This window comes from Manis javanica, chromosome 13, assembly GCF_040802235.1.
Source record: "Manis javanica isolate MJ-LG chromosome 13, MJ_LKY, whole genome shotgun sequence".
Lineage (NCBI taxonomy): Eukaryota > Metazoa > Chordata > Mammalia > Pholidota > Manidae > Manis > Manis javanica.
This window is the reverse complement of record NC_133168.1, coordinates 50,612,824-50,638,524: the sequence shown is the minus strand read 5'-3', so window position 1 is coordinate 50,638,524 and position 25,701 is coordinate 50,612,824. Positions and strand designations below refer to the sequence as shown.

General features: G+C 39.1%; 1 protein-coding gene across 17 annotated transcripts in view; it reads left to right on the top strand.

Annotated features, from left to right (window-relative positions):
* EPB41L2 (erythrocyte membrane protein band 4.1 like 2) overlaps positions 1–25,367 on the top strand; it is a 205,661-nt gene extending 180,294 nt beyond the window's left edge. For 16 of the 17 annotated variants that reach the window (XM_073219613.1, XM_073219614.1, XM_073219617.1 and 13 more), the window contains 4 exons: positions 1,564–1,662; positions 3,388–3,468; positions 8,229–8,334; positions 24,138–25,367. In XM_073219613.1, coding sequence (XP_073075714.1) covers positions 1,564–1,662; positions 3,388–3,468; positions 8,229–8,333 — 285 coding nt within the window. In that variant the 3' untranslated portion in view covers position 8,334; positions 24,138–25,367. Of the gene's footprint in view, positions 1–1,563; positions 1,663–3,387; positions 3,469–8,228; positions 8,343–24,137 lie in introns of all 17 variants that reach the window. The other variant, XM_073219605.1, reaches the window with a different exon arrangement.
* The last annotated feature ends 334 nt before the right edge of the window (positions 25,368–25,701 follow it).

Here is a 25,701-nt window from a genome sequence, read left to right as displayed (position 1 = left end):
ACACTTGATTATTTAGGGCAGGCAGTACCAGTCTTGTTCAGATTATTATAAACCATTTCTGGCTCAATGTATCCAATAATGTTTATGCACACTTGGGAAACAGATCATCTTACAGAGTTTAATAGATCTGATGTAACTTGTGAATTAGTAGGATTTAGGCTCTCCCCTGACCCCCATCCCCTGCAAACTCCATGAAGACAGATCCAGTCAACTCCCTCTTGCTTCCAAGTACACACACATCTGCGATTATTATTTTCTGAAGACATATGCCATCATTCTTATGTAAACATGCTGTGTGTCTAAATGACCAGATTTTTGTGTTTGATTTTAGATATTCAGACATTGATTCTGTAAATATGTAAAGTAAACATTAAGATGTCTAAACTTAAGGGTAACAAAATAATGGAAATTATTCTTTGTTTCAGAATGGAACCATTTAGAAATTTGTACTACTTTTCTTGACTGAGGAATTTAGTGTTCTATAGTAGGATTGTACCATGGTGGAGGGTGACAGATTATTGCCCTCTCAAAGTCTTTTTTAAAAGGTTTAATTTGTGTGTGCCAGAAACATTCCTCAAAATTATTTTAGATATGCTATCCATATCTGTGTAGAACCCACACCAGCACAGATAGGTTTCTTGTGAATGGATTTGGTTGGGGAGCATGTACTCGTGTCTGTATTGTGGCAAGTGCCATCACAAAGAAATAGAGGTGTGTGACCCAAGCTTGAGAGAGTGCTTCTTAATTTACAGTCTAAAAGGCAGTTATTCCCATTTGTCAGTATCAGGAAATGGAGACAGGTATGTTTGGTAAGTTTGGTAATGTTAACGTAAGCTCTTAGGCTATCAGTTTACTTCATATTTCCTCTGGTAAACTTTAGGACTTTCTACCTTTTCTAGTATCAAAGCAAACAAAACCTAGTTATATATATGCATGAGATTTATATGTGCTATATTTATAGAAAGCACATAGGTGCATATAAATTGAAATTATGTGCCCATATATATATGCTCACCACACAAATTATTACAGGAATAATATTACTTTAAGATAGTCTAGAGATAGCAAATAACCAAATCACTCGTTTATTCTTTGCAGTCAGGTTCTGTTGCTTAGTGATCTTAGAAAATGTTTATCTATTTTTACCCACCTGTGCTTAAATAAAAAAAAGAACAACCCAACACTTCTGCTTACTGTGGCAGCTTGTCTGCCTGGTTCTCTAGTTTCTTTTTCTAGCTTCTGTTAATGGCCTTCAGTCAGATTCTCTCATGACTCCTTTGTAGCTTTCAGTCCCACCTGCTACTTCTATTCTGCCTTTTTTCTCTCTCCCTGGGGTTTGCTTTTCCACAGCATTTAACCTTTCCTTGCCTTTATTCTGTTTAAATGCTGGCTACCTCCTGGTCAGTAAAGTACCACTACAGATGTGCAAAGAGAGGCAGATAGTATGTATCATCTGCCAGTTGCCAAGATTTTAAATGATGCCTATTTGTTGGGGAGGGGTCTTCTCTGACAACAAAATGGAGGTTAAGCATTACTTTGTGTTTTTCCCCCAATTGCCCAAAGATTGATGGCGGGACTGGTGGCGACTCGGGAACATTACTGACAGCACAAACCATCACATCTGAGTCTGTGTCAACAACGACAACCACTCACATCACCAAGGTAAAGCTGGCTAGGGGAAGCCTAAGGAGAGGATGGTACATGGCAAATAGGATCTTCTCTGAATTGTTTCTTTGTTCCTGTACACACTTCAAAGTAATACACAGACAGTGGCAGTGGAATAAAAATGCCTGGACTTAAATTATCCAAGAAATTGGGCTTCATTGAAAAATATATTTAAACTGCATTACAGTTTTATAAAGTACAAGGGGGTAAAAATATGTTACAAAAAGCTGTACCTAAGACAACTACAGGAGCAGAGAGAATTTAATGAAAGTGGAGGCACAGGTTTGGTAAGTACAAGCAAAGCCCCTCCTGACAGAAGCAAGTGAATTAAGACCATCATTCAGAATTTTCAACAAGTTGTTCAAATAATGTAAAATTCCTCTCATTGACTTGAGATACTGGTATGTTGATCTGGGGCATTTTCTGGATCTTTCCTTAAATGGTTGCGCCAGATGAACAGTGACTGTCCAGGTGTGGTCCTGAACTAGCAGCGGCAGGCTGCTGTGGTGACTGTCAGCAGCGTGAGTGCTGAGGCCCAGTCCAGGTCTGCAGAAACCCTCCAGGTGGCGCTGCTGTGTGCTATAGTCCGCAGTCTTCTGACTCCAGTGTTGCTTTCCAGTATTTCCTTGAGCTTCTCCTTCCCACGTTTGGTTAGTGCTTGATGGTCTTAAATGTATCCCTCCTGCCCTCCACGCCTCGTGTTGCAACAAAAAGCTTTGTAAATTAAAAAAGCCTCATAAATGCAAGATGATATTAGTGTTCATTTTAAGCATATTCAGGTTTTAAAGGCTAGTGATAAGCCTTGTTTCTTACAGTAACATGCTATCACTTCCGACTTAGTGTATATTTCATCAGTTAGTGTGTAATTTATCAGTGGTAGAGATTGGGTGTTTGCTTTCTCAGGAATGAATGGTATTTGCTCATTGGGTAAAATGTTGCAGCCATATGTTCTCTGCAGCCTCTCTCATGCCTCAGGCTCTGCCAGCTTGCCCCAAGCCAGAAGAAGAACTGTGTGCGCCAGTGCACCTGGGAGCGCCTGCCTGTGAGCCCCTCACACAGCCTAGTTCAGCCACGCTCCATTTCCACTTGCACAACTGCATGCAGAAACTGAAACCAAGTCAGACATTGAATGGAAATCTATATATCACCCACACCCATCTTCCATATTTTAACCCAAATCCAAAGTCCTCTTTTTTATTATTGCACAAAACCAAATGAACAAAATCACCAAATTAGAGGACTGTGACAGGAACCAAGCAGTCAAAAGCATGTGACGTTAAGCATTTCCCAAACTTAAGCCAGATCCCTAAATTGTTAAAATTCCATGTAATCTATGTAAACCAAATGATTATTTTTTCTTTCTCTTTTCAAAAGTTGGGCAACTGGGATTAAAGAATGCAAGAAACTAGTGGAATGTCCCAGTAGAACTATTTGGTTTAAATGGCATCTGTCCCATCTTAATCTCACCTGAATCTTGATAAATTAGTTTTAAGGCTGCTTTCAGTTGAGAAATTCTTATGGGTGCTACAGCCTTAACAATAGGATTCTTTATTGAGCTTAAAAATGAGGTTTTTAGTGCATCAGCCTTCCCTGCTCAGTGTTCATGGCCTCTGGATGATCAGAAGGCCTAGGTGTGTTCCCTTGCTCTTTTCTCTGGTTATGTGTAAACATGCTTTAGTGATTGCTGTTTTTCCCCTCCTTTTCTTTCTTTATGACCTTTAGACAGTAAAAGGTGGAATATCTGAAACACGAATTGAAAAGCGCATCGTGATCACAGGAGATGCAGATATTGATCATGACCAGGTAAAGACCTGAGGTTTGGGTTCTGAAACTGGCCGTGTTTATTGTCTAAGTTTGGCAGCTGTCATCGTGTCACATCCCAGTGGCAAACCCTTCTCCCAGTGTCTCCTGGATGAATCCACCACCTCAGCCGGGCATAAAGAGACTTCACAGCCCAGACACAGCCCACCCTTTCAGCTCTCCTAACCCTAAGTCATCATCATACAGGGATTGCTCTTTATTTCCCCCCTGGCCTCACATGAACTTTTCAGTGAAAATAATCAAGAGCATGCCTAGCAACCATTAGGTATTCACTTGGGCCTGGTTTAAAGGCAAGTCATCAATTGCAAAAAAACGAATGATGGTTTAATGGTATTGGCTTCCAAAAAAATAAGAAAAGCCACTAAATGTGACTGATGCCTACTTTTTTTTTTTTTTTTTTGAGAGGGCATCTCTCATATTTATTGATCAAATGGTTGTTAACAACAATAAAATTCTGTATAGGGGGGTCAATGCTCAATGCACAATCATTAATCCATCTCAAGCCTAGTTCTTGCCAGTCTCCAATCTTCTGAAGCATAACGAACAAGTTCTTACATGGTGAACAAATTCTTACATAATGAATAAGTTCTTACATGGTGAACAGTACAAGGGCATTCGTCACAGAAACTTTCGGTTTTGATCACGCATTATGAACTATAAACAATCAGGTCAAATATGAATATTCGTTTGATTTTTATACTTGATTTATATGTGGATCCCACATTTCTCCCTTTATTATTATTATTATTTTTATTTTTAATAAACCTCTGAAGTGGTAGGTAGATGCAAGATAAAGGTAGAAAACATAGTTTAGTGTTGTAAGAGAGCAATTGTAGATGATCAGGTGTGTGCCTGTAGACTATGTGCTAATCCGAGCTAGACAAGGGCAATAAAACATCCACGGATGCAGAAGCTTTCTCTCAAAACAGGGGGAGGTGAGGTTCTAAGCTTCACCACTGTTGTTCCCCAATTTCTCACCTGATGGCCCCCCTGCGACTGTGCCTGTCTTAGGTTGTTCCTCCCTTGAGGAATCTTACCCGTCTCTGGCCAACCAGTGACTGATGCCTACTTTAATGTTTTTCTTTCTGAAGTATTTTCTTTCTAAAATACTTTTAAGTATTTTAAATTACAGTATTAGATAAGTTGGGCTATTCACCACTACGGGTTTTTCCATAATTATACTAATAATTGAGGGGTGGGAAAAGGAAATCCAAAGTCGCTTACAAAGTAACAATTTACATATATTCAGAAAAAAAAATTAAAAGAATTGTGCTTCCGTTCTAATGTTAAGTTGAGCAGAATGCATAACTTAAAAAAAAAGCCAGGATGAGTGGAGCTGCTGGAGACATTGAGAGTAACTTTAATTTTAGACTGCAGACCCAAGTGATGATGAGAATTTTCTGTTTCATTATTTTCGGAGTTATTTTAGCTCAGCTTTAACAGTGACCATGCTGTTTTCCTTTTACAACAATTTGAAGAAAAGGAAATGTTCAGTTGACCATCTCAGCTGGGGAGTAGGAACAAATGATAGTCACCCAGCTTTGAACAGAATATTGAACTCAGGCAAGAGAATTTTAGACAATACAATTTCTTGTTTAAGAAAGGTTCATTATGTGGCCAAAAAGAAAACAGTTTTCTTCTATGCCTAAAAAGAAATTTACTGTTTTTTAAAAATTTTGCTTACATCTTTAGTAATGTATTTTTTGTCTTAATTCCTTTAGAGTTTTAGAGGACAAAGGTTGCCGTAACTCTGAATTTTGACTAAGCAGTCGAGAGTCCTAGTAGATTACCAGTGCACGTGTCTATTTACCACTGGAAAATGAATTACCCCTCTGTGGAAATCAAACCTCAGTTTCCCATAGAGAGTATTTATTCTGCTTTTCTTTACTGGGACAGTTTTGAGTTCCTCTGGCCTTATGGTGTAGTAAACCCTATTCTTAGTCTTTTTTCTCTGGAACTCTGACTCAGCAAGGGTTTATTGAGTTCCTCATGTGTTAGGCAGGAGCCCACATGCTTTGGCATGGTAGAAAGTGGAAGATGTGGTTTTCACCCAGATTTGTCTCCTCCCCTCTCTCTCCACTGAGCCTATACCCTTTCAGGCTTTCAAATGCCACTTTTCCCTTGAGGATTTACACATGGATTTTCTTTTACGTTCATTCTTTTGCCTTCTGGCCTTTTTCACCCAAAACTCAAAACTAGGTAGTACTACTTCTGAATGGCAAATGTTAAAAACATAGTCTGAAATGTAAAGTACCAAAGTTAGCACATACTCTTAACTCTTCCATTAGAAAAAAAAAGTCAGGATGATGTGCAGCGTTAACTGTTGCTACACAGCTTGTTTGTATGATATTGCATTTCAGCCCATTTTAAAACCAAGGTCACATATCCAAATGAAGAGAATAGATATTTAACTTTTGCATAACTTATCATATTCAGTTATAAGATGGTATCAACTATTCTAGGTATATTTAATTGTGGCTGTTGGTGTGCTTGTCACCAGGTGCTCATGCTGAGTTCATGTTTTCTGTGAAGCCTGTAATGAGTTGAGAGGGCTATTTAAAATTAGAGGGAAATCACTTCCCTGCCCAAAACTGATGTTGATCATGGAGCGACTGTACTATCATTGACACCTTTTGCAGTTACTTGTGTGTATTAAAGGAATGTTAGTAGTGGAAGGAAACCCTTCATCTGAGCAAGGTAGACAAAAAATCTCTGTGTTGCCAAATTGAAGAGACACGCTTCTCTAGAAGCTTGCTTTGCAGAATCTTCACCCTGTGCTAGGCAAGCCACTCGGAGCTCCATGCCAGGGAGGAGTAACCCACACTGCGGTTGCTCACCAGAGTGCATTGCTCTCTAATGAAATACTTTCCCAGTTTGGCTGTATGCAGTGAGAGTTCTGTCATCGCCTTCACTGTTACCATAATAAATTAACCTTTCTGTATAATATTTAATTTCATGTACAGATACTGTGGACAGAACAGAGGTAGTAGAAACTGATTTCATATGTACTTGAAGGTAATTGTAGCAGTTTTTAGTTTTCTCTTCTTCTCTGCTAATCAAAGCGTGTTTCACACGTGCCGTCTTCCCTTGGGTATCATTTATATTTCTTCTTGGACAGTTAAGCTGGTTGATGTAGGCAGACCTTTGTAATGAACACAAATTCAAGGTATCTGGTCAGTTGTCTGGAGCTACATTTGGCTCCATGAGATCTGTGCTTTCCCAAATTAGATTCCACAAACTAATGTGGAATAGACAGTTTTGACTGTTCTAATCTTGTAGCTCCCTTTACAGGCACACACAGATTTAGAGCCACTCAGCGGTAGTCGGCCGCCTTCTCCATCTGTAGCGCAGTCGTGGAAGCACTTTCTGCCCTTCTCTGAGATAAGGTCCCTGTTCTCCTGGCTCCACTTTCACCCTCCATCCTTTCTGCTTTCCCCACTGGACAAACCGTTGTGCTGCTGCTCAAATTGGAGGGTCCCTGTCTTGAGTTCTGTCCTGACATGGGTGGGGGTGCCAGAGTTTGCTCCTTAGTGGGAATTTAAGCACTGTCAAGTGTCTTCCTAGCTTCTGTGTAAAAAACTTTTGGTATAAAAATGATTTCTTCCTTTGCAGCTTTACCTTTTTTTGCGGTATGAGGCTCAGAGTTTTGCTCAGTAACCTTCCAGCTGACAGAAACTATACTGCAAAGAAGAAATGCAGTTGTCCCTGTAGGCAGGTGTCAGAGCCACAGGAAAAATTGTGCTGCTGCTTTCAAATACATAGTTTTCTTGTTGGGTATGGTTCTGCCTGTCCTAGCAGATTTTCTTTTTTGTTTTTGAACTCTTGCCTGGATTTTGAATGCTCTTCTCTGTTGTTTTCTGTTACTTTCTCCCAAAGACATCTTTAAACATCTCTACCTTCTATAAAATAGGGTCTTCCCACTTTACAACAACACTCATATACAATGTACTTTCTGATAAAACAGGGAGAAACATTGATCCAGTGGAGGGCACCCTAGGTCCTACTCCTGCCCACTGGCAGGAGGGCCTGGAGAAGGTGGACCCATTGACCTTGTGCCTTCAGTGTTTCCAACTGGAAACTAGAGATCTCTACTTTGTAATCTAAAGACTAGTCTGTCTCTGTTCCTCAAATTACAGTATGTCATTCCTACTGCAGTTGTTACTGTTCTATGCCCTAGAAGTTTATAGATATCTTTCCTGCAGCATTTTAGCTCAGCAAGACATTTTGCCTCTTAACAATTACTGAGAGCCTAAGATGGCAAAAATGAGCAGGGCCTGGCCCTGTGCCTCGGGGTTTGAGGCAGTTGGCTACTCGCAAGTATCATTTGAGGTTTAGGTCAAGTGCTATGCTGGGTACTCTACACCATCCCTCCAACCTGTGTAATGAACCTTAAAGTGATCTTTACAACCTTAGCATTAGTCTCAGGTTACAGGTGAGAATATGAAGGTAAGAATCCTGTTTTCAGTCTCATAGTGAGTGCAAGGCTAGGATTCAGAGCCAGCATGTTTCTTCTATATGTATCATTATTTAAAAATGGACTGGAGAAGTAGGAAATATGTAGAAATAAGAAGCAGTTTCTAAAATGAACAAAGAGCCCATTTCAAATCTACCTGCTTCCTCAAATAAAGCAATAAAACCATCTTGGTCTGAGACGGAGTCCTGTTGATCAGTGTGCATCTGTGTTGCCATACCGAGAAGGGGCCTAGTGTTCCACTCACGTTGCTCTCCCTTGACCCTGGCAGGCACTGGCCCAGGCCATCAGGGAAGCCAGAGAGCAGCACCCTGACATGTCGGTCACCAGAGTGGTGGTACATAAAGAAACCGAGCTGGAGGAAGGAGAAGATTAAGGTAAGAAGGTCTGTGTCATCCGGGGCCTTTTTTTTTGACTGTTCTGCACTCCTGCCCCTGCTAAGGGATGTGAAACACACTTCTACGTCACAGCATCTCTCTCTCCCATAAGCCATTTGACTTTATAGATTTTAATATCCCCAAGTATATCTGCTTATGTTAATGCATATAATTACATAAACTCTGTTAACTGATGGGCAAGTGTGTTAATAACTGCCATGTATTGAGGGGACATTTCTGTGTTGCTTTACTCTTTATAAAGCACAATAGTGGAAGTTATCTTAATAAGTGTTCACCTTTGAGGAAGGTGCTATTATTGCCTTCATTTAGAATAGTTTTATTGTAGAGGTCACAAAGGGGAGATGAGTTAAATGTCTTAGATATAGACATTAAAAATTGTATATTAGAACTGAGCCATAAAAGAAAAAAGTGTATACAAAAGTTTATATAGTTTGACTTTATAAAACTTCAATCAAACCAACCAAAACAGTAGCAAAGGATAAATGACAAAGTTTAATATGCCTGACAGAGAAAGGATTAATGTCATGAATATACTAAAAATTCTTATGTGTCAACAAAAAATTTAAACACTTAAGTAGAAAAATAGGCAGAGGACTAATAAGCAAATAAACCAGGTAGAAACTAAGTGAGCAATAAAAAATGCTCAGCCTCCCATTGCTTAAATCAGTTCAAATTAAAAATTCAGTGTACAAGTTTTCACTTACAAGTCTGGTGAAGTTTATGTTTTTAGCCATTGTTGGGGAGCTTGTGGGAGGAAATATACTCATGCTGCTGTACAAATTAACAGTATTTCCTGGAGGGCAATTTGGCAAAAACCCACATTAAACATTCCTACCATTTAAACCACTGTTAGGAATTTATCTCAAACAATCAGAGATGTATACAGTGATTTACCCAGAAGAGTATTTATCACATTTTTATATATATTAGCAAAAAAGTTTGAAACAGTCTAAATGGCCAACAATAGGACCTGGTTATACATTATGCTGCTTCCATGTGATGACTAAATATGGCCATGAAAAATTATATTAAAAAATTCTTAATGAAATGAGTAATTGTTCATAATAGTGTATGCGTTAGGGTTTTAAAAAGTAGGCTTTATCACACAGTACAGGTACTAAGATTGCTTTTTTGTTTTTAAAATGATCTCTACATTGATCAGTTAATAGATAGATACCCCACTGGGATGGCTGGTCACAGAACACACACGTTTTCATGGCAAATCCAAGTGCTTTCCCATCAAGAGAGAGAGGTCATGCCATTGCACAGCCTCTCCTCAGACTTTTGAATTTTTGCCTGTCTGATAGATATACAATGATACATAACTCTTTCTGGTTAATTCTTGATAGAATCTGGGTACTAATGCTGGGCCAATTTTATGTGTTACAAATATCTGGGTTTATGCTCTGTCTTTTATCATTAATACAGTTCAATATAGTTATTAATTTATTGAATATAGTTATTAATATAGTTAATAGTCTAATTATTAAGCTTTCCTTTATGACTATTGCTGTTTCTTGAGTGTTAAAGGTGTTTTCGATCCAGAAAGTTTATCAGTATTGCCTTCTATATATTAACCTTTAATCCATCAGAAGTCTTTAATTCATTGTTTTTTTCTGTGTGGTGAGAACAGAGATCTGTTCCTTCCCTGTATAAGCAGCCAGCATTCCAGCAGTGTTCATGGAAGAGCCTGTCCTTCCCCCTCTAAACCACGGGGCATGTATGAAGTTTCTGGGCAGTCTGATTTCTCTCATCCCTGTGTCTATCCTGCTCTAGTACCATGCTGTCTAAATTACTATAGCTTTAAAATGAGTTCTGGTATCTGGTAGAATGGGTCTCCCCAGTTGTGTTCTTTTTCTTCAGGAGTATCTTGGTTATTCTGGGCTCTTTCTGTTCCATGTAAATGTCAGAATAAGACTGTTGGGTTCTAAGATAAACCCAGTGGCATTTTAATTGGAATTTCATCCATTCTATAGCTCATATAGTGAGAATTACACCTTTATTATATTAAGTCATCTTTTTCACAAACATGAAATGTCTCCATTTGCATAGGTCTTCTGTAATGTCATTCAGTAAATTGTAAAATTTTTTTACCCAAAAGAGGTCTTACAGATCTTTTCTACCTATTCCTGCTATAGGGAGATACAGTTGACTTTCCAATATTGGTCTTATATCTAAACCTTAGTCTTTGTATTTCAACAGAGGGTGTATAAAGGGCCTACAAGAAATTATTTAAAATTTTAGTACAAACACACTATCTGTTAACCTGAATAAACATGCTGTGTTATTTGCAAGGCTGAGGACATTCTTAGCTAGGAGTGAGAAGATCAAGTGCTGTGTTTTAATCTTGCCAGATCTCAAGCTATGTGACACTGAGTAGTTTGGTGGGGCTGGTACAATCTATTTTTCCAACTCATAGGACTTTATTATAAGGATATAGTAAGATAATGAACGAGAAAATTAGTGTTACAAAGTGTAGAAATACTGCATATTTCTCTAAATTCTATGAATCAGTTATCAGGAATATAAGATAAAAATCAGTTGCCACTATAAGCATTACCAACACCTTTTTGTAGAACTTAAAAAGTTTTAAAATGAATTAATTACATCAGTTATTCCTGGCACCTTAGGTTCATTTTTGCAGTAGACATGTGCATACACAGCATTTGAAGTTTGCCTGTTGCAGAGCCATCTTTTTTTATAAGCAGTCTTGTTAAACAGATTTAGGAAGTTAAAGTAGAAATGTAAAGTGAGCAAACTAGATAAATTTGGAGAGATTTATTCATCCATTCATACAATATTTAATGAGTGCCAAAATGTGCCGGGGTAAGGCTAGGCATCAAGGATGTGAAATGTCAAATTGGTAGACAAAACAGATGTGTTCCCTTTCCTCGTGAAGGTTCAGGAAAAGGAAGGTTCTTCCCCAGGAGGGGAGGCATAAATACTAACAAACCAAATGCAGTTGCAAATCTGATAAATGCTCTGCAGAAAATACTGTAGTATGAGAGAACAAAGCAGGGGACTCAAACTATTAGAAATTAAACCCATTACTTGAAAAACAAAGTTTGAGGTTGAAATCTGAAGGACAAATAAGAGTTCCTTCAGTGTCGCAAAGTGATTTTAGCGTCTCCACCTTCCCAACTGGCTGCAGCTTATTTTTGAACCATATCCTTTGCTGGTGACTGTCAGGGCTGGAAAGTGTATGTTCGTACTGCTTCAGATACCCGCCGGCTGCCCTGCCAGGATCCCACAGAGGCAGTGGGTGGGCCGAAGCAGTGAGCAGGACCAGGACAGTATCCATATGTATGTCAGAAAAGGAGAATAAATAACCATTTGTGGTGAATCTGTCCCATCTCCCTTTATCAGACATGAGAAGTTCTCCTCCTGGTCTGCCTTGACCTCTTCCTTTGGAGTAGCTCTGATTTTTTGATGCAGCACTGAAAGTAGGTGAGAGGGGCAAACAGAAAGCTGGTCAGGGACTGCACCTCCCGGGTCTGCCTTTCTCAGCCGGTGAAGGCCAGCTGCAAGGCCCGGGAGCAGATTGCCAACTTGGTGAGAGAACACCCAGAGCTCAGAGAAGCACTCCACTGAATCTCTGTGACTCTTCTGCCCTCTTGAGGACTTCTCCCTCCCGCCGTTTTCTTACATGCATAGTTATGAGCCCTCCAATGGACACAGAATGTTAACTGACCTTGTCAGCATGGGGTGGGGTCCCAGGTAGTCGTGATCATGAGGGAGAGGAGCCCAGGTGTGGTGGTGGTATCTGTCTGTGTGGCTTTGGAAAGAAAGAGCTCACAGAGGGGGAGCTCATGGCTGTGCTTCAGTTGGCACTGTGGGCTGTCGGAACCCAGACTTTAAATGCTCTCAGCCCCCTAAGTCCTGAGTAATCACCAACGTAGGGTAAAGGAGGGATTGACGCCGCCTCTTGTGGAAGCAGTGAGCAGCCAAAGGATGAAGTGATGGGAGGAGCATCCTCTCATCCCTGCACTCAGTTTATTCATTTTTTGGTTCATTGCACAAATGTGTATGGATGCCCATTACGGATCATCTACTGTTGTACCTTGCAGACTTGAAATCAAACGAGGTCTGTACTCACAGACGATAAATCAGTGGTAGTAGAAGAGGCATCAGGTTTAATGTTCTGAACCGAGTTTGGTGGGAACCCAAAGGCAAGATCTCCAAGGATGGGGCATCAGAGATGGCTTCTCATCGAGCTTTAAGGTGATAAGGAGCTCAGTGAAGGAAAGTGTGGAAAGGGGCTTTCAGGTGGGATCAGGTGCTGAGACCCTGATACTCTAGGGATGGTGCAAAACCAGGAGCATCAGGCTTGCAGGACACTTGTAGGAAATTAATGGTAGACAGGGAAGCAGAGAAGCAGAGGCCAGATCATAAATACTCCTGTAAGCCGAGCTAAAGAGGTTAAACTCACCCTGAAAAGCTGCGGGTACTCACTCCTCAGGCATTTGAGAGATGGTAAGGAGATAAAGGTTTGTGACTTGGTGACTGCATGAGGATATAGAAGTTGAGATAATCTCAGATAATGCCCAGCTTTCTGGTTTGGAGTTGATGGTGGTACCTGTAATTTCAATCACTAAATACATAGTTTCATTGCACATGTCACGTGCAATATGGCCAGTCCTCTTAGCTTAGCTGTTTTAAAGGTGCATTTTTTTTTGTTCTCTGATACTACAGAAGAGACCAACTGCCATAGGACTGATGGAGAAAGCTTAGAAGTGAATCCGTAAGACTGGGTCCTCCATGCACACACACACACACACACACAGTATGGTTAATTGGAAATTTACCAGATAGTCTGAGTGTTAAAAGGAGGTATAGCAGAGCAAATTTGCTGGGTTCAAATCTACTTCATAATGTGTGACCTGGGCAGGTAATTCACTTCTCTGTGCCTCAGTTCTGCCATTTGTAAACTGGGATGAGAATAGAATTTACACAAGAGTTTGTTTCCAAGGTAGGTTGTAAGAACTTTAGGACCAGACACGAATCCTTTTTTGTTCATATGAAGCGAGTAAAAATGAGAATTTTTCTGCTCTAGATATATTGAGTTTGAGATGTATGTGTCTAGCAGGAGTTGGAGATTTGAAGGTCTCGTGAACATGTAGTCTACTGACGAGGCCTTCCATTTGAGTGACATTACCCAGGCCAGGGTGGAGAGTTGAGGCCAGGGGAGCAGAGGAGACACAGGAAGCTGAGAGACAAGACGGCTCCAAGAAAGGGAGTAAACAAGCATTAAATACGGCAAAGGAATCGAGTGAATGAATCCTTTGGAATTCGTACAGAATCAACCTGGTGGCTCTGTCAGAGTACTTCAGTCAAGTAGTGGGGACGGACCCTGTGACAGGTTAAGGAAGTGGGTTTTACATGGAGAGGGCATTCAGGAAGTTGAAAACACAGTGATGAGGGCTTTTTCTTTTTTGTCCACTCTGCTTGTCTTCATCTGAAGAGATGGAGGGCTGTGAGTGTGTCAGGTCTCACAGCCACTAGAGCTGTGCTGTACTTACCAAAACCCTGGCACATCCTATCATTTCCTTGAGCCTGTTAGATACACTCTGAGCTCTGGTCCTCACCCCACGATGAAAAAGCTCTGTTAGTGGTGGTGTTTTCTGTGCCATGAATACCAATTTCTAATAAGATAATACTGTATTCAAAGCAACATTTCAAAGTCAGGGTGATGTTCAGTGTTTCAACATGAACTCAATAGCCAGACAGGAAATTGGCATTAACTATCTAACTGACTTGATGGGACAAAAGAACGCATTGGCTGAACTGAGCACTAGCTAATCAGGAGTTACTCGTTTACAAGTAGGTCCTGAGGAGCACGCCCCATCCTCCACAGAGAACAAGCCCATTGGCTTCCCGAGACTATTTTCAGTTCAGGGGGGCATACACATATCAAATGTGTTGCATTTTCATTTGGTTCTCTTTGCTGAGTGGCGCTAGTCTCATACCTAAAATTAGCATTTAAAGCAGTTTAGTTTTCTATATACATTTATCAAAGCTAAAATGAAGACTTCTACATAGAGATGAAAAGCCATTTTGGTTTTAGTGGGTTTCAGGCACAACTGATTTTCACTCTGGAATGCTCTGGGATGTTCTGTTAAACATTTATAAATCTGGCAGGTGCTGTCAGTCAGCTACAGTGTATTTGAACACCCCAACGAAAGAGGTGTTGGGTCACTCCTGTGGTGTGTATACCTGTGTGGTAGTCACTCACTCTTCAGGGTTTGCTCCTGGACAACATCATGAATGACTATTTTTTTTGCAAATGAAACTTGTATGTTTTTAATTCTGCTAATAAAGAAACAGAAGAGGTTAATAACTTTTTGAAAGGGAGAAACAGAAAATGTAAATGACCCATAATTCCTCTGCCCCTTGAGGTAATCCCTTTTCAAGTGTATACATATGTGCACATGTAGTCACACAGATGCACATCTCTACTTTTCTATAGGCTGGAATTGCTGATTCTGTGGCACACCCGGCCTTTTTCTCCACTGAGCAGTACATTGTAGGTCCTTGTCATTATCTCATCATTTTTCAGCAGCCACTGGATGCGTGATGGTATACTTAATCCCATTAGTGGGTATTTAGGTTATTGCTCAGTTTTCACAATTAAACACGTAACTGGAAATATTATACTTGTGTATACATTTTATGATAATTGCATTGTTTCTCTAGGGTAAATATTTTTAAAAATTAAAATTGGTGTGCCCTCAAGGGTTTGCTTTTGACATATTGCTCAGCTGCTTTCCCTAAACGTTCTTCTATAAAGTTAGATGCCCCCTGGAAGTTCATGTGACTCCTTGGCTGCCCTCACACTTGCCAGATTAACAAGAGTATAAGATATTTTAAAAACCTTTGCCAATATAGGGAGGAAGAAGCATTGTTTACTCCCTTTTTTTTAATTGTGAGGAAAGAACATTTTTAACTGTATTTTGTTCTCATAGCCAGTGAAGTCAAAATACACATAATATATATATATATATTATATGCACACACATATATATGTAGACACAGTTTGATTTCTTTGAATTGCCAATTTGTATCCTTTGTCCATTTTTCTGTTCATGCCTCTTATCTCGTACAAATTTGTAAAGGTTAGTAACCCCTTTGTCACAAATGTGTATTTTCCCCAGGTTTTCATTATTACTGAGAATTACAAATGGCACTAAAAAGAAGCCCAAGGCAAGATGAAGCTGACAAATTGAAGACATGCAGGCCTTTGTGCAGTTCTGTTTTGGTTTTGGCCCAAACAGTATTGTTGAGCATTTGAATTAATTATTAATACTTAAAATGGGGAGATACACATAATTTTAGAAACATCAGAAGCTCTGACGTGTCAAGCTTGCTTTCTCCCACGGTTGCAGTGGGTAAGGGGGCCCTGCCACTCTGAGGTGAGAGAAGAGCTCTCCCCATCTCTTCACACTGAGTCCTTGGTACCCAGTTACCCTGCGTATGTGCTACCCACTCAGCCTCTGAGGGTGGGTGGGGGGCGAAGGTGGTGGTTATGACTTTATTATGCCTTGTCTAGGGCATGTTTCAGAGTATGGAGATTAAAGAGTATTTAATTTTAAACTGCATTTAGAACATCATCTTCTCACCCTACATCCTTAGAGATTAATTTGTCATAGGTCACTTATGCTCAGGGACATAAAATACCACCCATGTAGAGCTAAGTAATAGTTTCATTAGTCTTGAGAACTTTCCTAATGTTGGGACATCACAGATACTACGTTTTAAATATGTAAATTTGTGGATGGCATTAGGAGGGAATTTTGCTGTAGTAATTAAATAATAAGTCTGTGTGTGTGTGTGTGTGTGTGTGTGTTTAATACTCCTGTCTTCATTAGGATTTCATTTCAAGGAAATGTTGGCCCTGTAATTATTTAACTTTCATGCATCAAGAGTTTAGTTGGCATGAGAGCAAGTGGGAACCTAGAACTGTTTTCTGCAGTAGGGTGGCCAGTACTTAAATGTGGCTATTGAGCATTTGAAATTTGGCTATCCCGAATTGAGATGTACTGTAGGTATAAAATAACATACTGGATTTTGAAGAGGTTAGAAAAAAAATGTAAACTGATAATAAGTGAGAAAATGAGAGAGTTGAATCTAGAGATTAATTCTTTTGATTTCCATTAACCTTTTTATTTAAGGAAAATAGAAAATGAATGCCTAGCAAGTTCTTTTTGTGTGTTTCAAAGATGTTTTTCTAAATGATAAGGGTTTTGTTACTGGTTTTTAAGCACAACTTTTATTTGATGCTACAGAGAAATGTTTTCTCATTTCTGCTTATCTTATGAACCCAAGATTGACAAAAGTTTAGCTAGAATAAAGTATGTGAATGTAACCTTTCTGTAGTCCATTTGTTATTTAAAAGAAGCTTTAAGATTTTGTGCTTTCATATCAAGTCCCCACAAGATTTGAGCCCAGCAGAATGAACCAGAAGGCTGCACTCTAGCTCTAGGCTAAATACTTAATACTCTTAGAAATCTTTGTCAAAGCTTCAGGGATTTGGGAAAACCAGTTTTTTAAAGAAGTCAGAGTCCTCCTTGGATATCATAGATAGAGTTATTCAACAAAAGAGAAGAGGAAAAAAAACCTGAAAATTTTCCACTTAAGCCAGCAGATGAAAGTAATAGTAAAGACAGGAGTGCTGCTTTCGTCCTGAGATACCATACAATTCTGCTTGTTTTTCCCCCTCCCCAATTGCCGACTCTTCAGGTTTGCCTTGCAGATTAGTCCCTATTTCATTTATGTCTATTGTGAACTTAATTATCATTATATATCATTAATGTATGCATGAATGAACATGTTCAAGGAACTGTGATAGTTGTGAGGAGGAGGTAAACACATAGGAGCATGTATACAAACAACATCTGAGTGAAAAATACTGTTTTAAGAGCAACCTAGATAAAGTAGCATTTTCAGCACTGTCCTTCAGTAAGATTAATCCCTCAGTAGTGTGTAGGACTGGTTGAAGGCATGCTGGATCAGATGAAGTACCCTGTAAGGAATATACTGGCCGGACATGTTTGTCTTTAGCAGAGTTGAATTGAATTTGGAAGTAAAACCAGGAGTGAAATATCTTATGAAAATCTATAAAAATAATACTAGCTAACATTTATTGAGTGCCTACTCTGTGCCCAGCTTTGAGAACTTGGCCTTTTGTTATGTCAGTGAGTTCCTACAGTCATCTAAGACATAGATGAGGACACTGAGGCCGAGCTAGGTTAAGTCCCTCACCCAGGGCACACAGTTATGTGAACGAGTACAACCATATTTTTTTAAAGTGTTAATAAATGAGGTAGAATTGATGATGTTTTGATTTGACAGGATTCTCTGAAATTGCTGTGTGGTAGTAATTCTTTAAGTAGAGTGACCCAACTGTGTCAAGGATAAAAATCCTAGCAGAAAAGTTACTATTAGCTTTAAAAAAACCCATTTAATTGGTCTGATGAGATCATTGACAGCTCCCCCCCTTCCTCAGAGGTAAAAGCCTAAAGCAAGCTTAAAAGTTAAAACAACTCTGACCATTGCAGGGCAGAAGAGAAGGAGATGCTCTTCCTAACTAGTCTCCTGGTGGGGAAAGGGATGCAGCTGTGTGGATGGCAAAACCATGTTTTTGTTTTTCTTACACAAAGGGAAATGTGGGAAAACATCCCCACATTGACTCTCCTGAAAGCAAAAATACTTAATTGACTTGTGAGTCTAGCAAACTTGGAACTGAATTTTTATCTTCAAAGTGAAATCATGCTCGTGTGGCTGTTCCTGAGCACAGTGCAGCTGGCATTCAGAGGAGGCGGAGATCAGGGAGAGCCCATCTAGCCCTAAAAAAGACCTAAATCTGAGATGCAAGCCTCAAAGGGACCACAGGACAGCCTTGTAAGGAAAGAGTGGCACCCAGCTTAAACCTTCAGGCGAACCAAGAGAAGCAGAACCATTTCGCTGAATTATTCTTTGTAGAACAGTTGCTGAGTTTCATTTGACTAAATCAAAAGAAAACACTAGATTTATTTTTCCCTCTATTCAGCAGACTCACAAATAACGTATCTGTGAGAGAAGGAAGCTGCAAAGGTTAGAGGGAGCAGATTGGCCATCAGCAGTTCTCAGGCTTACTGGTCTCAGGAACACTTCACACTTGAAAATGGTTGATGTGCTCAAAGAACTTTTGTCTGTGTGAATTATATCTATTGAAATTTACTGTAATATTTATATGAAAGTTACAGCTCTTGTAATTTACCATATTATAAATCAGACAGTTTTTAAAACATCTAAATTAAAGATAATTCTTTAGTTAAATAAGTCTGTCTGAGAAGGCTACATGTACTATAAGGGTCCAACTCTATGCCATTCTTGAAAAGGGGTAAAGGTTGAGACAGTAAAAATAACTGTGGCTGCCACTGATCTCATCAGAAGAGTCTTTAACTATTGGGAAATTATCAACTCCACGGTGGTCAAAATAGGATTTTCCAAAATTCTAATTTTCACCTGAAAGCTTCAGTTTTATCACTGGTTACAAGTACTGTCAATTGTTTTCCTGGAAGTGACAGGCCCACCTCACTTTGAGGAAAATGCCTGCCAGATACCTAAATTGAATAACACAGTTAGTCTGTTAATAATTCCCTCAAGTAAAAAAGGCATTTTATGAAAAGGTGCTTTCCTCAATTCAGATTCAAGCATTCATACAAATACTTCTCCTCTGTACATCCATTGTACTTCTGTATAAAGCAGGGGTGTTTTTTGTATTCTTATTTCATCACACAGAATACAAAAAAGATACACTTCAACGGTTGAGATTTAAGAAAATTAAAAATTTTTTTCTGTTTCATCAAGGACATTTTTAAGTGAAATTGCCTCTCTAGTTTCACTAAAAGTGGATGATACAGTGGCTTATGGTACAAAAAAAAAAAAGGTTGAAGAACGCCACTACCTTGGCCTGTGCTCAGATTACAGCAGGTTTACTCCCTGTTGTCGTGAAAATGTCAACGTCCTGAGCCCAGCAGGTAATGTCTTGGTATGATTAAGAAATAGCTTTGCCTTCACCACACCCTGAAAGAATCTCAGCAACCCTCAGGGCCCACAGACCACACTTTGAGAATGGGTGGGCCTTATGATAGTGGAAATACAAACATTGTAGGAATTGACTGTTTCCTGTGGTGACCAAATGGACATGTATCATACTTGGCATTTTTGGCTCTAGGACTCATATCTTATAATAGAGATTTTGCTTAAAAAGTAAAATCACATGCAAATTGAAAATCAAGAATAGCATGAAAGTTCAGCATTAGAAATACCTGAAATCTGTAAACTATTGTAAATACAACTGAACTTTGCTCTTACGTGCACAGACCTCATTTTTATTTAGAAAATAGTTGCATTGTGTCTTATTTTATAGGTGTTTTTCAAGATCCCGGGCTATTATTACTATGCTACAGTAATTGAATCTTCCTTAATCTGAAGAAGTGTTGTGTTTTCTTTCATGATTTTTATTATTTTGGGTGAAAACCTCAGTTTCTGCATATTTATTGAGGCTCCTCTCTGGATGAGTGCTTTACCACTTAAAGGCAATATTCTAGTGGTTTGTGTCAGATGCTTAATCAATTTCTAGAGTAGAGCACACTCAAGACCTACTGTGTAAGCCACTGTCTTTGGGAACTTTTGAGGTTGTGTTCTCAGGTGAGGTCACAGAACTTGTATGCTTGAACCTAGCTGATTTCCCACTGCTCATTGGGCACACTGAGAAAGATAGATTTAAAAATACTCAGAACCTCCTATGAAGACTTAGGGCTACAGGCAACTGACATGTATGTATCCTTGAAGAATTTGGACATAGAATTAGACCAGTGATTAGTTGAAACAGCCGTATTGGACATAGAATTAGACCTATTCCCACATTGGCCAAAAGAGGGGGACACAGGCTAGGGGATGTGACTATAGTAGTTAAAAAATGTTGACTGACATTGTATAGTCTAGAGGTGAGAAACCAAGGTATGGAAACTGGTTTCGGTTTTTGTTTTGTATATTTGACCAAAATTCTAAATATAATGTATAATCCATATGCTTTACAACTCTGATCTTATCAGACTTAAGGTGAATATTATGACATTGTCAGAAGTGAAAGCAGCCCCAATGAGATTTTTCCCTCATACCAGTTAGGATGGCCACTATCCAAAAGACAAGAAATAGTAAATGTTAGTGAAGATATGGAGAAATGGAAACCCTCCTGCACTGTTGGTAGGAATGTAAATTGGTGCAGCCACTGTGGAAAGCAGTATGGAGGTGCCTGAGAAAACTAAAAATAGAAATAACATACAACCCAATAATTCCACTTCTAGGAATTTACCCAAAGAAAACAAAATCCCTAGTTGGAAAAGATACATGTACCCCTGTGTTTATTGTCACATTATTTACAATAGCCAAGAGGAGGATGCAACCAAAATGCCCACCAATAGATTAATGGATAAAGAGAATGTGGTGTATATATACAATGGAGTATTATTCAGCCATAAAAAGAGAATCCTGCCATGTTGTCATATGGATGGACCTACAGGGCATTATGCTCTGTGAAATAAGCCAAGCAGAGAGAGCCAAATACCGTATGATCTCACTTATTTGTGGAATCTAAAAACAAAACAAAATGAACAAAAGGAAGTAGACTCACAGACCCCGAGAAGTGACTAGTGGTTACCATGGGGGGGTGGGGTGGGATGGGTGGGTGAGGAGGCTGAGAAGGATAAAGGGGCACAAATACCCTCAATCATATAGTAAGTTGGTTATGGGGAATATAGCCAATGATTGTGTCTTCCTGTGTTGACAGTAACTGCACTAGTGGGGGTGAGGATTTAATAATATGGTAACTGTTGAACCACTGTGTATTCTAATGTAAGCTTGTATATCAATGATACTTCAATAAAAAAAATGAGGAAAAAAAAGAAATTGTACAGGTTGAATTAGTACTAATAATTAATGCTATCAATTTGTGATGACAAAATAAAGATGTCCAGACTTTTGTGAACATGAGGTAGAATTCAGGCTTTAAAGAAAGAAATGAAAACCTTATGGATCTTAAATGAAGGGCCAGTGCCTAGTTTTCAGTTTGATAGGGATATGTGATAAGTCATTTAGATGTAAAATGTAGTCTGTTAAAAATGGCCGCATGTTTAGTATTTTATCTCACAGACACGTGCCAAAAGGACAGACACATTTAAATGTCTGATGCTTGTATGCCAGTGGTACTGGGGATTCCGGCCTCGTCTTTTCTCCTTCCCACCTCAAAAGCTAGATGTTCACTACTTGGGAATATATTTCTGTATGTGTTTAAGTGCAAGGAACAGTCAAAAAAGGAAAGGTGGGATATGTAAGTTAAAAACTTGATCTAATAAATTACTCTGTTTTCGTCTAAAAACAAGGAACTGGAGTTTTCTGATACATTGAATATCTAATTAACTCAGAGTTACACTTGATTTACTGCGTCTTAGAGAATGAGAAAAAAATGCATTTAACATAAAAATTACAATAAATGTAATTTCCTTTGATTCTGAAAGCTGTTTGGGATCCTAAGAGCACATTAAAGTTGTCATTTATAATATTTGTTGCCAGAAAGAAGAATTGATTTTACTTTCCAGTGGTTTGATTGAAAATAAATGAATGTAAATGATATTTGGATTTACATGGTAACTTTCTTTTTCTCTATATGTATTTCCATAAATGTTGAAGTTCTTTGAAATCAGGATCTCTTTCATTCAATTCTTGTGTATTCCTAGATTCCTGTTTGTCTATTGATAACTTTAAAATAAGTTTAATTTTAACTTTTTTTTAAAAAATTGAAATTTTTTATATTTGGAGAGAACAGATTCAGTGAAATAATGTGATATGAAGCCAAGAGGAAATGGAGAATAGAATCCTAAGCCCAGTTCCTTCTGAGGTTTCCAGGCATTGGTAATGTCAGGGGTTCATTTTCTATAACGTAAGCTAGCAACATGGCATTTGAGTTCAACAAATGATGCATATTCACTAAGCAAAGAAAACAGAACCACCTGCTCACAGAGAACAAGGATAGAAGGACTGGAGGTCCCAGATAACTTTCAAATCCAAATGGATACTTTTACCCGTTTCTTTCCACCATCTCCCACATTTATAATTACTAACCTAAAAAGAGACAACTTTGTGTTTTCGCCATTGTTTCTTTTTTTCCTGCCTAGAATCAGGCAGAAGTACTAATAAGTAATGAAGTAGCCTAAAGCAGCCAACTGGGTGGGAAACAATGAATTTGATTAATCATCCTGTCTTGCATAATCAAGAGGCTATAATATCTGTGATAAATCTAAGTGGTGGGGAGTTTTTTCATTCAAACAAGACTTAATTTTACCTAACAAAAAGAGAGTCTATTCTAATTGACTTTGGGATCATTGTCTCTTGGAAAGGACATTAATTACGACTCTCCACTGTCCTCTGTAATCACCTGTCATTTGCCAAAACTTCCATCAAGCTGAAACAGAAAGTGAACACAGTTGCCTTCTTAAAACCCTTTTCTTTTTCAGGGACTAAACACCATACTTATTTTTTGCCTGTCTCTCTCTCCACTCCTATTTTAGTCCTCTCTCCTACCTACCTGCCTTTGATTGTAGGCTTGCCCAAGGTTCATGTCTTTTATTTTCCCTTAAACTCATGTGAGACTAATCTCTTGGTTTCGCTTGCCCCTTTGTGCCAACTTGCAAATCTACACCCCTAGACCTAGACGTCACCCGGGCCTCCAAACCTGAGAGTCTTCCTGGTGCTTCCTTCTAGTCTCACCACCCTCAGGTCTTTTTCCTTCCCTGGTGTCTCTCAAGGCCTGTCTCCCACCTGGGTGCTGTAGCATCCACTCAGATCCTCGCCACGTCGCAGTCACCCCTGACCATTGTCATTGTCCTCATGGAGTGTGGACTGCTCCAGTGGCCTCCTGACTGGTGTCCTCTCTTGCTCCACCCCACCTTTGGTCTGTTTGTCACACTGAAGCTGCAGTGATGCTTTCAAACCATAAATCAGGCCATGTCAGACTTCCCTCAAAACCAAATGGGAATCAGACCAACCTCTTCCTTTCCTGGGCTTGTCATGCCCTGTGTGCCCTCACCAACCCTGACTTTCTGCCCTGTGCCCTGCCTCCTGCACTCTACTCTTTATCCTTGTAGTAGTAGACTGACAGTCTGTATTTTGTCTGAATGCTTTTTCTGAATTCATTCTTTTTTTTTTTGTGGATTAGGTCAATGTCATACCTCTCAGCCTAGTATTACAGAGTAGCCCTAACATTTTTTTCCCTTGCCTTCCATTACTCAGCTTCAGTAACGTCCATTTCTGTCCTGCACTTCCTCACTTCCTTGCCCTGTCCTCATTCTGCCCTCCCGCCTGAAGCACCCATTCTGTTCATTTCAGTGAAGTCAAAGTTGACTTTGGTTTTCTCCTTGAATCTAGCTTTAAAACCTGCGTCAGTTTCTTTTTTTTTTTAGCTGTGTACTCTACGAAGTATCTTTGTTTCATAATGACCTCTTTTTTTGGGGTGCTGATTTGCCAGTTGTTTCTAGTGTGCTCGTCAATTTTCCAGATATTTTAAGGCCCTTGAGGGTGGAACAGACTCTCATGTGTGTCTTCTGATAAATGTACTTCTTACTGTAGAACGAAGCAGACAGTAACTGTTGATTGCTTGATTTGGAATTCAGTGAACACTACTTATCTATTTTTTCAAGCTCCTGTCTTTGGAATATTTAAGCCCTCTCTTTTTTTCCTCCTAGGAATTCACTTTTTAAAACAGCATTCAGTTTGGTGAACCTTAAGAATTTTGACCGTCCCGAGTCTTCATGCCACACCACTATTCCTGCGAATTCCTATCACGACTCGTAACAGTGACCTGAAGGAAGAAAATGCTGACACCAGACCAGACCTCACCTTAGCAGCTCTGGTCTATGCCGCTCCACTGCATTTTAATATATTGTTTTGTTTTATAACCACTTCTAAATAGTCTTTGTTCTTTTTTTTTTTTTTTAATTAGGGAGGTTTTTTTTTTCCCTGTTGACTTTGTGTACAACTACCTGCTTTTTATGACTCATTTTGATCAAATGATAGTGAACAAAGCCAGCCCAAGCTGGTAAGGTGCTGTTCACTTGAACAGGTGCTGTTGTGCGGAAAGGAAACTCTAATTTAGGTAGTGGCTTTCCTTCTTCCAGATCCTTCCCATTGAATTATTACAGTAAATATTTACAGAGTTTTCAGATTGCAGTAAATATACTGTATGAGATAATAATAATACAGATTAAAAGCATTTCTTACACCTTGAAAATTTTCTAATGTTAGAGAATTTAATTGGGGGTATTTTTTATATTGAACCCTTTTGACTTTCCAGTCCTGTGACTTTTACTTTCAGTAGAAAGTCAAAGAATCTCCAGACTGGAGAATTATGAAGAAGTTTGCGGACCTTGCACTGTGTTTAGAGACCCTATTGCACCACAGTGCCAATGCTTCTCGGACATGGGCTCTTCGGCAGCATTCCAGAAACAGGAGGGATGAGAGAGGAAACAATTTCGTCCCTTCTACTAAAATATTCAGGCAGCTTAAAACCTTAGTGCTTTCTTTCTTAACATGTCCAAATTTCAATACTTAACATTATTTGAACGCTTGCGTAGAACACTTGCTTTGTATTAAACCTCCTTGTGTACATGTAAAACTGACTTCTTGTTACTTGTATCTCTCAGATAGTTGGGTAATTCACACAGGTTTGAGGACACTGGGGAGAGGAATAGGGGCTGTGGTGGTTTTTTTGATGGTTACAAGAAAGCTATACCATATAAAGCTTGACACCAGAAACCTGATAGGGACTTATTAACTGTGTTGAATGTTTTTCCTTTGCTTTTGACCCCATGTATAGTTACGATGCCAGATTAGATATACAACAGCTTCAAGTTGTATTAAATGATATTTTGCTTTCTGTAATACTGTTATAAAATAAAGTTTGTTTATTCTCTAAACTTGTCACTTCTTTTTCTATAAAGGTATTTTAAGAAAAAAGTCAAGTGATATTTTCAGTCAGAAGTTTTATAATATTTTGTAGTGTTTAAAGAATCTGTCATTCAGATCTTCTATAACTTGATGCCGCTGTCAGCATCAGCAATGTCCAGTGGCTAACATGCTGTTGGAAGTTTGTAAATCTCATGTTTAGAATGCTGGGTTCCTTCTGCCTCCTTACATAATCCACCCCAGCTTTTACAAATTCTCCAAGGGATACTGTTGCTTGTTTTCCTTGTGGGTTTTTTGTTTTGCTTTCAGGAGGTGTTTTAGCTGTCCTATCTGAATCGTGCTCGT